Here is a 13,027-nt window from a genome sequence, read left to right as displayed (position 1 = left end):
AGCCAGGCTGGGGCTCAGGCAGGACGCCCAGCAGTAGGGCACTCGCAGGGCTGGGGTGGGGCTGGGCCCGAGAGGGCGTTGCTGTGGCCAGGCTCAAGTTGGACAATGCAGTGTTGGCCCCAAAGGGCCTCAGCTCCTCCACCCACTGGGACACTTATGGTCTCGACTCCTGGGGCCTGTGGGGCGGGAGCTGGGAAGATGGGGTGTCCAGGTCGTTAGGACATGTGGGAGGGGTGTGATGTGGGGCCCTGGATCAGGCCCTCAGCCACCACGGACTCTGCTCCCTGAGACCCCACCCCACCCACCCTGCCTGTTCTGGCGGGTCCTCTGGGTGCTCAGGGTGCTCTGGGTCCTCTGGGGGCTGGGGGCTCTGGGGACTCTGGGGGCAGGTCCTCTGGGGGCTCTGGGGCTCTGGAGGCGGGTCCTCTGGGGGCTCTGGGGGCTCTGGAGGCGGGTCCTCTGGGGACTCTGGGGTCTCTGGGGGCTCTGGAGGCAGGTCCTCTGGGGGCTCTGGGGGCTCTGGGGACTCTGGGGGCTCTGGGGGCTCTGGGTCCTCTGGGGGCCCTGGGGGCTCTGGGTCCTCTGGGTCCTCTGGGTCCTCTGGGGGCTCTGGGGACTCTGGGGGCTCTGGGGGCTCTGGGTCCTCTGGGTCCTCTGGGGGCTCTGTGGGCTCTGGGTCCTCTGGGGGCTCTGGGTCCTCTGGGTCCTCTGGGTCCTCTGGGGGCTCTGGGGGCTCTGGGTCCTCTGGGTCCTCTGGGTCCTCTGGGTCCTCTGGGGGCTCTGGGGGCTCTGGGGGCTCTGGGGACTCTGTGGGCTCTAGGTCCTCTGGGGGCTCTGGGGGCTCTGGGGGCTCTGGGTCCTCTGGGTCCTCTGGGTCCTCTGGGGGCTCTGGGGGCTCTGGGTCCTCTGGGGGCTCTGGGTCCTCTGGGTCCTCTGGGTCCTCTGGGGGCTCTGGGTCCTCTGGGTCCTCTGGGTCCTCTGGGGACTCTGTGGGCTCTAGGTCCTCTGGGGGCTCTGGGGGCTCTGGGGGCTCTGGGTCCTCTGGGTCCTCTGGGTCCTCTGGGTCCTCTGGGGGCTCTGTGGGTTCTGGGGGCTCTGGGGGCTCTGGGTCCTCTGGGGGCTCTGGGGACTCTGTGGGCTCTGGGTCCTCTGGGGGCTCTGGGGGCTCTGGGGGCTCTGGGTCCTCTGGGTCCTCTGGGGGCTCTGGGTGCTCTGGGGGCTCTGGGTCCTCTGGGTCCTCTGGGGGCTCTGGGGGCTCTGGGGGCTCTGGGTCCTCTGGGTCCTCTGGGGGCTCTGGGGGCTCTGGGGGCTCTGGGGGCTCTGGGTCCTCTGGGTCCTCTGGGGGCTCTGGGGGCTCTGGGGGCTCTGGGGGCTCTGGGTCCTCTGGGTCCTCTGAGGGCTCTGGGGGCTCTGGGGGCTCTGGCTGGGGCTCTGGGTGGCACTTTGGATGGGGCCTCGGCATCCACGCTGCCTGCACAATGGCTCCCGATGCCTGTTAGTCAGGAGCTGGCAGCACAGCCAGCACACGGAAGTCCGTGGTTGGGACCCCCACCAGGGCACCGGGTCACACAGGAAGGGCCGCCCGCAGGAACACAGGCAAGGATCTGGGCTGGCTATGCGTGAAGGTCGGTATTAGCAGGAAGACAGAAGAGTTTCTGCCTCAGAGCGGAGGAAGGACCCGTGAACGAGGAAGCGTGGTGCTTGGGAACGCAGCCGGCATGGCGAGGCCAGTGGGCGTCTGGCTGCGGTTCTTACGTGTCCAGGAAGCTGGGCCTGTCCCCTTTTACTCTGAGTTTTGGGGCTGACCAGGCAGATGAGGGGCATGGGCGAGAGTGTGGGATGGGTCCTGGGGTACTCTGGGCTTCTCCTGTTTTGTGTCCTGGCTCACGGGCTCCTTCCCACCTCGGCTGACGGCGCCTCCCTGACCCAGGTTCCTGCTGGTCTTCTCCTGCCTCGTGCTTTCCGTGTTCTCAACCATCAAAGAGTACGAGAAGAGTTCGGAGGGCGCGCTCTACATCCTGGTGAGCCCGCGGGGGGGCTGGCCTCGGACAAGGCGTCCCACCTGCCTCTCCCCCACACCCCGCCCCCAGTTATGCCCCAGCCTGACCCGGCCTGGTCCCCACCCTGTGTCATCACAGCGCCTGACCACCCCCATTGCCCCTACTGTCCGTTCTCACAGATCCCGAGGGCCCACCTGGCGCCCTCCACTGCGGAGACGTGGGGTGTGCCCCGGTAGATGTGGGTGCAGGTAGGGCGGGGGCTGTGATGCTCACGGCAATCCCATGAGGGCCAGAGGCGGACGCTATGGCAACCACTGTAATTTCGGTGCTGCTGTGAGTGACAGAGGGGTCTCCCCAGTCCAGAATGCACCTCTGAGGAGCCCTCCCACCCCAGCCCTCCCCTGGGGCTGCCCCAGGCTTCGGGGAGGACCTTAATGACACCAGCTCAGCCAGGCCTCCCCAGCCGCTGCCATAGTCCCTGCAGTGGCTCAGCTGCGGCTTCCCCTGCAGGAAATTGTGACCATCGTGGTGTTTGGCGTGGAGTATTTTGTGCGGATCTGGGCCGCGGGCTGCTGCTGCCGGTACCGCGGCTGGAGAGGGCGGCTCAAGTTCGCCCGGAAGCCCTTCTGTGTGATCGGTGAGGCCTGGTGGGGGTGCAGGATGGACATAGGCTCTGGAAAGAGTGGGGAAGCCAGGAGAGACTGCAGAGTGCTCCGCCCTCTTGGCATCAGAGGTCGTGGTTAATGTGGCCTGAAAGGCAGGGGCGCAGGGCAGCTGTGCCCAGGGCAGGGCTGGCGGATGATAGTCAGTCTCCACACTGGGTGGGTGCTCTGCATGCACCCCTGTCCATCTGTCCATCTTCCTGGAACCCAGGTGGAGGGTCCTGTCCCCCACACACAGCTGCCTCGAGCTCCCCCTCTCCGCAGACATCATGGTGCTCATTGCCTCCATCGCCGTGCTGGCCGCCGGCTCCCAAGGCAATGTCTTTGCCACGTCTGCGCTCCGGAGCCTGCGCTTCCTGCAGATCCTCAGGATGATCCGCATGGACCGGCGTGGCGGCACCTGGAAGCTCCTAGGCTCTGTGGTCTATGCACATAGCAAGGTGAGCCGGCCTTGGCGGAGGGTGCAAGGGCTGGCTGGACAGAGCCCAGGAATTCTGGCCAGCTTTCCTGCACAGCCCCCAGCCCGTTTGGCCCTGTATGAAGCCACTGGCCCCGAGGTTGGATGGGAGTGCTGGGATCGATACCCGTCACTGCCCATTTAGGCTGCAGCTGGTGGTGGCTGCTGGCAGTGGGACCCTTAAGGTGGCTGCAGCTGCGTCCCAGCCAAAGCCTCTTCCCACATTCTAGGGAGCTACCAGGAGGCCCAGACCCTACCCTGCCTGGCTGTGCCTCCCTGGTGTGGGTCGGCTCCATTGCGGTGCTGGCCGCCAGCTCCCAAGGTCCCATGTCCCCCTACCCCCTCTCTCCCTCCTGTCTGAGCCCTGAGGTGGGGGCTTGTTCAGCAGGAACAAGGGCGTTGGTCCCTCAAGGTGCTGAGGTGCTGGACCCCTCAAGGGTGGCAGGCAGTCAGGTGTCTCCCCAGGCTCAGGGAAGTTGAGGTAGGGTGTCAGGTTCCAACATTCTTGCCTGATGGCCTGTCAGCTGCTTGGGACACTCCCAAATCTGCACAGATGTGTGTGCTGGGCTGTCCTTGCCACTGTCCTCCCAGGTGTGAAGGGCACGGCTGTGGGGACACCCAGGAAAACCAGCCACCCTGTTGCCTGCTCTGAGCTTGGAGCCATGTGGCTGGGCAGCTGCTGGCCCAGGCTACTGGGGACTGTGCATCCACTGCCGACGCCCTGGAGACACTGAGCCTCCTGGGACGACCAGCCCTGGTGCTCTGGGGGCGGGTTGGGCTGGACGCTGGCCAGGTGCTGTGACATGGCTGTCTCTTCCAGGAGCTGGTCACCGCCTGGTACATCGGCTTCCTGTGCCTCATCCTGGCCTCGTTTCTGGTGTACTTGGCAGAGAAGGGCGAGAACGATCACTTCGACACCTACGCAGATGCGCTCTGGTGGGGCCTGGTGAGTCCCAGCCGCTGGGCTCATGGTCCTTTATTGAGGATGTGCTCACTGGGCAGGGCCTTCCTTGGGGACCCTCATCTACACCCTCCCGCGTGTCCTCTGTGCCCCTGTATGGCCACTGCCAGGCCTGGTGTGTGACCTGACTCGCTGTCCTACAGATCACCCTGACAACCATTGGCTACGGGGACAAGTACCCTCAGACCTGGAACGGGAGGCTTCTGGCAGCCACATTCACCCTCATTGGTGTCTCCTTCTTTGCTCTTCCTGCCGTGAGTCCTGCTCCCCTTTCTGCCTTTGATGGAGGTGGGGTGTTGGGCTCCCAAGGTAACCATAGGCTGCCCTGGGCACCTGTCCCCTAAGGGAACGTGGGACAAGAGCGGGGCTCCAGGTAGGGCCTACAGCCCTCTGGGAGCTGGAGGTGGAAGCTCAGGTGCAAGGAGGTACCCTTCCTGGGAACCCAAGTGGAGCTGCTTGGGCCTGGCCTGGTAGCTTCCAGAACACATCATTAGCATGCTCCGAGTGTCCCCAGGCTATGGCTTCTGACCCCATATCTGTTGGTCACTGTCAGCTCCTCCCGGTCTGGGGGGACTGGCCAGTAAGGTCCTCATGACCAGGATCAGTGCTGTATGATGAAACGGCTCCCTTGTCGGGTCTCCAGGGGATCAAAGACCCCATCTCCTCAGAAAAGGCAAAGACTCTGTTCTGCCCACCTACCCCCGGGCCAGGCAGAGGGCCAGCAGGTGAGCGGCAGGCAGCCTGGAGAGTCTGGCCTGCACTCGCTACAGTGTGGACAGACCAGGGAAGGGGATTAACCTTTGGACCCAGATATGTTCAGTGTGGGCACTGCCATGCTCCTGCAGGCTGACATGTCCTTTACTTCATATCCAAGTGTTTCCCCCCAACCTAGTATCCAGGGGGTTAGGGACTGAGAAGGTGGGAGGTGGAGCCAAGAGGCAAGTGTGGGGTGGGAGTGGGGCACTGCGGTCCCAGGCGCTTTCTGACACCAATGATTTGTAGGGCATTTTGGGGTCTGGTTTTGCCCTGAAAGTTCAGGAGCAACATCGGCAGAAGCATTTTGAGAAGAGGCGAAACCCTGCTGCAGGCCTGATCCAGGTGAGCCCAGGTGACCCCCACTTAGGACCAGTGGAACCCCCCACCTGGTCCCATTGTGTCCAGGAGCAAAGCCCTGCTTGGTGTTGTCCCTGTGTATGGACAGGCCTTTGTCCCGCTAGGAACTTGGGCAGGAAGGCTAGTGCATGTGTTGAGAACCAGTTCAGAGGCCCAAGGTTGGACAGTAGCACAGGGCACTATCTCACGGGTCCTGCACATGTGGGTTGGGGCTCAGAGACTACCTCTCACATAGCCAGTAGTGCTGAGCCACATCTGTGCTACCCTTCACACAGCCAACCCCACCACTAAGGATACAGCAGCACTCCATGTCCAGTGGTGCTTCCTGAGCCATCTAAGAGTTTGCCTTTGCTTTATTCACCTGGAAACTCAGAGGGCTCTGGGTGTCTGTGCAATGCAATGGCAGCTGTGCTAGCTGCAGCCACTGGGGCCAGGTGCAGCAGGTGTGACCAGCCATGGGCAGATTGAAAAACCTAGAAGGCACGGTCTGGGAAGCAGACACAGGAAGAAATTAGGACTCCGGAAAGACCCCGTATGTGAGGGAACTACAAGACCAGACACATGTCCAAGGCTGGATGCAGGGTCAGAGGTGACTGGAGAAGACCCCAAGCCTTCCCCTCAGGCTGACCTCTGGCTTTGTGCAAGCAGGAAGTACAGGCTAATGTGGAGTTGTAAGTGGCCTCACCACATGTTGAAGGAGTGTCCAACACAGAGCCAATTGGCAAAACTGAATAGTGTTCCTCTTTGGTGCCTTGGGTTTAAGGAAACCTCCGTTAAAGCAGTAGCCGACCACTGGCTAATGGAGCAGAGACACAAAATACAGCGTGTCCGAAATAATTTAGAAAAGTCAGTAAACAAACAGCCACAATCAACAACAGCAACAACATACCCTGAGGAGGGGCAGAATCTGACTTCCAGAGGTTTGACGTTACAACATCCAGAACATCCAGTTTTCTTTTTCTTTTCTTTTCTTTTTTAAAATTTAATATATTTTTATTGATTTCAGAGAGGAAAGGAGAGGGAGAGAGAGATAGAAACATCAATGATGAGAGAGAATCATTGATCGGCTGCCTCCTCCATGCCCCCTACAGAGTCTGCAACCTCGGCATGTGCCCTCACCAGGAATCAAACCATGACCTCCTGGTTCATAGGTTGATGCTCAACCACTGAGCCATGCTGGCCAGGCCAGAGCATCCAGTTTTCAGCAAAAAAATTATGAGGCAGAAGAGAGGGAAAGAAAGGGGCAAAAAGAACATTTGAAGAAATAAGGTTCAAAACTTTCCAAATTTGATGAAAGATGTGAATCGACACATATAAGAAGTTCAGTGAACTCCAAGGAATAAAACAAAGACCCACAAGACACATTGTGGTCAAACTAAGACCCAAAGACAAAGACAGCATCTGAAAGTAGCAAGGGAAGTGGCTCTTCAGGGAGGAGGATCCTCAGTAAGACTAACAGCTGATTTCTCATCAGAAACTATGGAAGCCACGGGCAGTGGGATGACATATTTAAAGTCTTGGAAAAAAAATGCTGTCAGACAAGAATCATATTTCTGGCAAAACTATCCTTCAGAAATGAAGGAGAAATGGACATTCCCATGTAAACAAGAGCTGAGGGAGTTTGTCACTGGTAGACTTGCCTACAAGAAATGCTACAGGGCATCCTTCAGATTGGTCAGTAACTCAGGCCGTATGAGCACTGGGAGAGGTAGCCAGAGGCAAACAGAAGAGCAGTATTAAATTTTTGGTTTGTAACTCATTTTTTTCCTATGTGATTTCAAAGACATGCATAAAGCAGTAATCACTAATCTACATTTCTGAGCACACAATGTATAAAGGTGTAATGTGTAATAAAGACAACATAAGGGGGCCTGCGTAGCAGCAGAGTTTTGTATCCTACTGAGGCTAAGTTGGTGTACATTTTAAGTACACACCCAAAGGAATTGAAAACGGTGTTTACTCAGAAATGTGCACACCAGTGTTTGCAGCAGCCTTATTCACAACAGCCCAAAGATGGAAACAACCCGTGTGTTCATCAACAGAAGAATGGATGAACGGAACTGCTGTCACCCATCACACTGAATATTGTTTATTCAGCCTTAAAAAGAACGAGGCACGTGGATGGGCCTCGCAAACACGCTGCGAGAAGGAAGCCAGCACCAGAGGCCATGCGTCTCTGATTCCATTGGCTGGGAACCCAGGAGGACTGTGTGTCCCGGGGGTTGCCGGAGCCTGGGGTGTACAGGGGTGATGGCTGAAGGGGAAGGGGGTGGTTGATTCTGAGGTGATGAGGATGGAACCAGATGCTGTGACTTCACCACACATACACAAGTTGGGGGTGGAGACCCAGGCCAGGGCAAGACGGCTAGCCAGCAGGCCAGGACCCCACACTGTGCTCACGTTGATTCCCCCATGGTCTGTGGGCCACTACGCTGGGAGGATGGAGGCCTGTGTTCCTTGTCCCCCAGCTCCTGTGATCCCACAGGCCATGTATGTCCCTTCAGGACTGGGGAGGCAGGAGGTGACCACGAAACCAGGCTATAAACTGCCAGGTGTCAGGTAGGACTGATGAGGAAAGGAGCAGCCTGCTGGTGTGCCCCCAGTCCCGCCGCCAGACCCTGCCAGCTGCGGTGGGCAGGCGCGCCCTCCAATCGACAGGGTGAATCAGGGCCTGGGGGCAGAGACAAGTGGGAGGGCCCGTGTGGTCCCCACGCCCTGGCCCTGCCCTCGTGGTTGACCCGTCATGTCTTCCCTGCAGTCTGCCTGGAGGTTCTACGCCACCAACCTGTCGCGCACGGACCTGCATTCCACATGGCAGTACTACGAGCGCACGGTCACTGTGCCCATGTACAGGTACCGCCGCCGCCCTGTGCCACCGTGCCTCCTCGCCTTTCATTTCCCATCTGTTTGGAAGCCCCATTTTTTGATGTTCATTATTTTTATTGATTTTTGTTTCTTTTTTTCTTTAAAATTTATGTGCTTTTCAAAATGGAGTTCCGTGTGTGGTTTATTTCGCTGTTGATTTAGCTTTGTTTCATAGCTCGCAGCTTTTTTTTCACCTCCATCCCCCCATTCAGCCTCCTCGCCAGGTACATGGTGTGGGCACTGCGAGGACGGCCCCCGAGAGCTCGGGCACACGCCCCAGCACAGGACCGGGGGGCAGCTCCCCCTTTAGAGGACCGGGGTCTGTACACCGGAAGGAGGGTGACCCCTGAACACAGCGAGGCTTTAGGACCAGGAGATACATGCACCCCGGGGTCCCAGGCGCCCCTCATTGGGCGGAAAGGGGCCAGAAGCCCTGTCTAGGCGTGGTTGGTGGGGCGCTGCCAACAGGCCCATGAGTCCGCGTGGCCAGCAGGCAGAGCTTTCCAGGCAAGAGCAGCTGGCAGCCTGGATGAGAGTGGCTGCCCAGGGTTTGTCTGTGCCGGGCTGCTGCTTAGACATCAGTCTGAGGTCATAGGGGCTGGGGGCTGCCCGGTACCTGCCCAGGCCTCGTGCCCTTGGGAGGGTGGGTGCTGCCCTGCCCTCTGCCCTCTGCGGTGAAGCTTCCCAGCCCAGGATGCCCCTTGCCCACCCCAGGGTTTGTGCCCAGGGACCCCTCACCTGAGGGGCTGGGCAGAGTCCTCCCGAGGTTCTTGAAGCCAGGGAGGCCTGGCAGGACAGAGGCTGTTCCCGCTGCCACTGGCCTCCGAAGAGACTTGCCATCTGGGAGCTGCGCCCACGTCCATGGGGAACGCCTCCCGCCCTGCAGCTCCAGGCACTGTGGCCCCTCCCGCCGGGCGGACAACCGTGCGCTAATTTTCTCTGTTCTGTTGTTTCCCCCACTCTCCTCGACTGTTTTTTCATTTTCTTTTCCTTATCCCGTTCTTTTTAAATGTCCGTTCTCTCCCTTGTGTGTGTGTGAAACACTTGAAAGCTCGCAAGCTCAAACCTACGGGGCCTCCAGGTAGGACACGCATGGGACGAAAGCGTGGTGTGGTCTGTCCCCTGTGTGACTGTCACGGCCACCCGTGTGCCGGCCAGTGGCTTCCCTGCCACGCCCCTGCACCCCTGCCCAGTCTGGGCCTGGCCAGGCCCTGCCCTGTCACCCTGTGTCCCCGCCCGGAGTGCACTTTCCTCGCCTCCCCCGTTCCCTCTCTCAACTGTCCCCCCGCACCCCCAGCCGCTTTCTTGTGCTGGATCGGTCTGTCCAGGCCTTGGTCCTCGTCCTGCTTCCGCCTGTCTCAGTGGCTGGGGTTCTTCCCTTGCCCACGCCCACCCCATGGGCCATGTGTGCACAGCACAGGCGTGTTGGAGCTGGACACTCCTCTTCCCACTCGGGGCCACGCCACACACGGCCGGCCGGGCAGCTGGCCTCTGGGCCTGCCTGGGCCCTCCCTGTGGATTCGACACCCCTTCTTCCTGCTGCCACAAGAGGGAGACACAGGCCCTGGGAGGAGAGGTGGCCCGCGGTCCATCCCGTCCACTGGAATGCTGTGTCCGCATCTGCACTAGGGCTCTCTCCTGCCTGGAGGGAGGAAAAGATTGGGGTGCTGAGCTGATACAGGAAATTTCACCCCACACAGCACTCCTTCCCTGCGGAGGTGGGGGGGACTGCTGGGCGCACACAGCCTGCAGCGCAAGCGGCCTCCGTGTGGACAGAGCGGGGTCCTGGGCAGAAGCTCTCCTGCCCCCTCCAGGGCCCCGTCCCTTGGTGGCGCGGAACCTTGTTAGGAAGTTAACCTGCCAGCCCCAGAGGGGAGAAGGGTGTCGGGCTGGGCAGTGCAGGGCCAGGCTCCACGATGGGCAGGCCCTGAGCCCCCATGGCATCCCCACTGCTGACCCCGAGGCTTCACACTGAGAAGAAGGCGGTGGCAGGAGCTGTGTCCTCCCTAGTCTGGGACCCGGGATTCCTGAGGCTCCAGGCTGCCTGGGCAGTTGGGGAGATCCTGACAGACTCCGAGACCTGGACGTTTCCCTGATCACCCTTCTGGCCGGCCCAGATCCTCCAGGGTCTGCAGAGGCGACCCTCCCCTCCCCTCGGGGCCTCGGTGGCTCCAGGTGCCCGCGAGCTGGCTGACCCCCAGACTAGCTGCTGTGCCTCCTGGGAGATGACCCTGGCGTGTCCCCGCTCCTGTCAGCACACTGCACCCCCATCCTCCACGGCCACTGCCCTCAGAGATGACGGCTGTGTGCCTGGCCCTGTGTGTGGTGCCTGCGTATTCCTGCCCACAGCCCTGCCCGCCTGTGTTCCGTCCCCTGTGCTGTGTGTCCCGGGCATGACGTCCCCTCTGAGTGTTCCTAACCTTGGACCTGCATGTGTGGGGCCGTCCCGGGCTCTCTGCTCCAGGCCCGTGGCTGGTGGCCGAGGAGAGTGGGGGGCAGCTCTGTCCCTGTGTTCAGTCCTGGGGGAGGGAAAGGGCTCCCAGGGCCACCCCTTCTCCAGCAGGTCCCAGCACGCCAGGAAGCAGGGCTGTGGCCAGGGAACAGGGCTGTGCTGGGAGCTGTGGGGCTGTGTCTGGACCCTGCTGGGCGGTGGTTGCCTGTGGAGGTGTGGTCCCTAAACCAGTTCATGTGCCCCTGTGAGTGCAGGCCGAGCCCCTGAGGTGGGGTTTCTGGGAGGAGGCCAGCCCAGGCGAGAAGTCCCAGCAGGGGCAGTGCCTGGGGGTCAGGGTCAGGGCCACTCTAGGAGGGGTCTTCGCTGCTGAGGGGCAGATCCGGAGTTGAAGGTTTCTGGCTGTGCCGGGCCTGCAGATGGGCAGTGACTGGACAGAGGGGAGTGTGGAGGGGCCAGAGGGAAGCCAGAGACGAAGGGGCAACCATCAGAGTCAGGTGTGCAGTGGAGTCCACGACCTTTCTGAATGCGTGAGCATGAGAATGACAGGAGCCCATCACACTGAGGGACCAGACTGAAGGCCTAGGCTGAAGTGCGGGAGGGGAGGGGCTGGGTGAGGCCTGTGTGATGACCCCAAGCGAGGTCGCCAAGGTGAGGCTCAGACACAGTCCCGGGGGTGGGGGTGGGGGTGGGGGTGCGGCCAGGGGCCCCTGGAGTCAAGAAGGACGGAGGCTGGGGCTGGGGCTGGGGCTGGGGCTTGGGCTGGGGCTGGGGCTGGGGCTGCGGCTGAGGCTGGGGCTGGGGCTGCGGCTGAGGCTGGGGCTGGGGCTGGGGCTGGGGCTGGGGAGAGGGCTGGGGCTGGGGCTGGGGCTGGGGCTGGGGCTGGGGAGAGGGCTGGGGCTGAGGCTGGGGCTGGGGAGAGGGCTGGGGCTGGAGAGAGGGCTGGGGCTGGGGCTGGGGCTGGGGCTGGGGAGAGGGCTGGGGCTGGGGCTGAGGCTGGGCCTGGGGCTGCGGCTGGGGCTGGGAGCGGGTCTTGGAGCCTGGTTTTAGGGAGGGACTGCCACTCAGCAGGCTGAGGGGTGAGTGGGGTGTCACAGTGATGGGGGCTGGGCCAGGAGGGAGAGGCCTTGGGTCACACAGGGTAAGTGGAAATGAGGGGGCAGGAGGTGGCGAGGACTGAGAGTGGTATGAAGACGTCTCCCTGACGTTGGAGGGGACTCGAGCCCCAAACGAGGCTCCTGCCCCGTCCTGCAGGTGGAACTGGGGGGCCTGGGGCCTCCCCAGGAATCTCCTCGGTCCACAGATCTTATGCCCTGGTGTGAAGGCAGGCTTGTATGGAAGTCAGCCTGGACCTGCCCCGGGGCCAGCAGGAGGGGTGGGGGTGGGGGGGGTGTGAGGCTGTCTGTGGGTGTGACTGGGTCTGGGGAGAGGGGGCTTGGAGCAGAGCCGGGCCAGCCGTCCAGGCCTCTCCCTGTCCAAGCAGCCTCTTCACAGTGACCTTGACCTTGCCCTGACTTGGCAGAGAGGGGTCTGGGAGCCTAGGCTGTAGGTACTGTGTGTGTGGCTGTGCTGCCCTGGGGTGTTCAGGGATGGGGAAGGGGACAGGAGGAGGCGACCCCTGCCTGTGCCCGGTGCCCTGCTTGACCCGCTCCATGCGCTCAGGGGTCGGAGTCTCCGTGGATGACAGCCTGGGCGCTGCTCCCTTCCCTCTGCCGTGCATGCTGGTCACCGGCCACGTCCAGGGCCAAGGCCCCAGGACAGGTGTGGCCAGAGCACGCAGATGGGCTTCCTCTGCCGGCGACCACCCGCCCCGTCCCTGGGCTCCTGTGTGTGAAGTGGGAGCTGGGGCGCGGTCCCCGGCTCAGGCGGCGGCCTCACTGCCCTCTCCCCCTCAGACTGATCCCACCGCTCAACCAGCTGGAGCTGCTGCGGAACCTCAAGAGTAAATCCGGACTCACGTTCAGGTCAGCGAGGCGCTGCGGGCTGCAGCTCGGGCACAGGGGTGGGCTGCCGTCCTCCTGAGGGCACTGCTGCCCCTAGGGACCTGGACGGGGGGACACCGGACACCGGCTGGACACAGGGCCGGGTGACGTCCGCGTGCTCGACACAGGTGGGCGTGGAGTGCAGAGGAGGGTCCCGGTCCCGTGTCAAGAGCTCTGAGTGGGCAGAGCAGCTGCACGGCCCGTGCAGCCCCGTCCCCCGGAGGCGGTCTGGGCCTGGAGCCTGTGAAGGGACGGCAGTTGGGGAACCTTGTGGGTGTGAGTAAGTGAAGGGTCTCAGTGGGAGGTCGCTCTGGGTCAGCGAGGCCCTAGATGCAGGCACGCGTGTCCTCACGAGGGGTAGCGGAAAGGGCCGTGTGAGTGCAGGGGGAGACGGGCCCTGGAGCCTCGGTCCCAGGAGCCAGGGGAACCCCCTCCCCAGCTTGGACCCGGCTCCAGAATGGGGGGTGTCAATTTCTGTGGTTCAAGCCCCCAATTGGTGGTCCTTGATCCAGAAGAAACAGGAAGCTCATACAGGTCC

General features: G+C 61.8%; 1 protein-coding gene across 9 annotated transcripts in view; it reads left to right on the top strand.

The window, feature by feature from the left end:
* The window catches only part of KCNQ2 (potassium voltage-gated channel subfamily Q member 2), a 47,002-nt gene that overhangs the window by 14,435 nt on the left and 19,540 nt on the right, over nucleotides 1–13,027 (top strand). For 7 of the 9 annotated variants that reach the window (XM_036323311.1, XM_036323310.1, XM_036323317.1 and 4 more), the window contains 9 exons: nucleotides 1,931–2,021; nucleotides 2,511–2,637; nucleotides 2,927–3,102; nucleotides 3,940–4,065; nucleotides 4,224–4,334; nucleotides 5,083–5,178; nucleotides 7,952–8,046; nucleotides 9,110–9,139; nucleotides 12,403–12,471. In XM_036323311.1, the coding sequence (XP_036179204.1) occupies nucleotides 1,931–2,021; nucleotides 2,511–2,637; nucleotides 2,927–3,102; nucleotides 3,940–4,065; nucleotides 4,224–4,334; nucleotides 5,083–5,178; nucleotides 7,952–8,046; nucleotides 9,110–9,139; nucleotides 12,403–12,471 (921 nt within the window). The remainder of the gene's footprint in view (nucleotides 1–1,930; nucleotides 2,022–2,510; nucleotides 2,638–2,926; nucleotides 3,103–3,939; nucleotides 4,066–4,223; nucleotides 4,335–5,082; nucleotides 5,179–7,951; nucleotides 8,047–9,109; nucleotides 9,140–12,402; nucleotides 12,472–13,027) is intronic. The other 2 variants (XM_036323312.1, XM_036323314.1) reach the window with 1 other exon arrangement.

Source organism: Myotis myotis, unplaced genomic scaffold (genome assembly GCF_014108235.1).
Source record: "Myotis myotis isolate mMyoMyo1 unplaced genomic scaffold, mMyoMyo1.p scaffold_m19_p_9, whole genome shotgun sequence".
Lineage (NCBI taxonomy): Eukaryota > Metazoa > Chordata > Mammalia > Chiroptera > Vespertilionidae > Myotis > Myotis myotis.
This window is presented reverse-complemented; position numbering and strand designations above follow the sequence as displayed.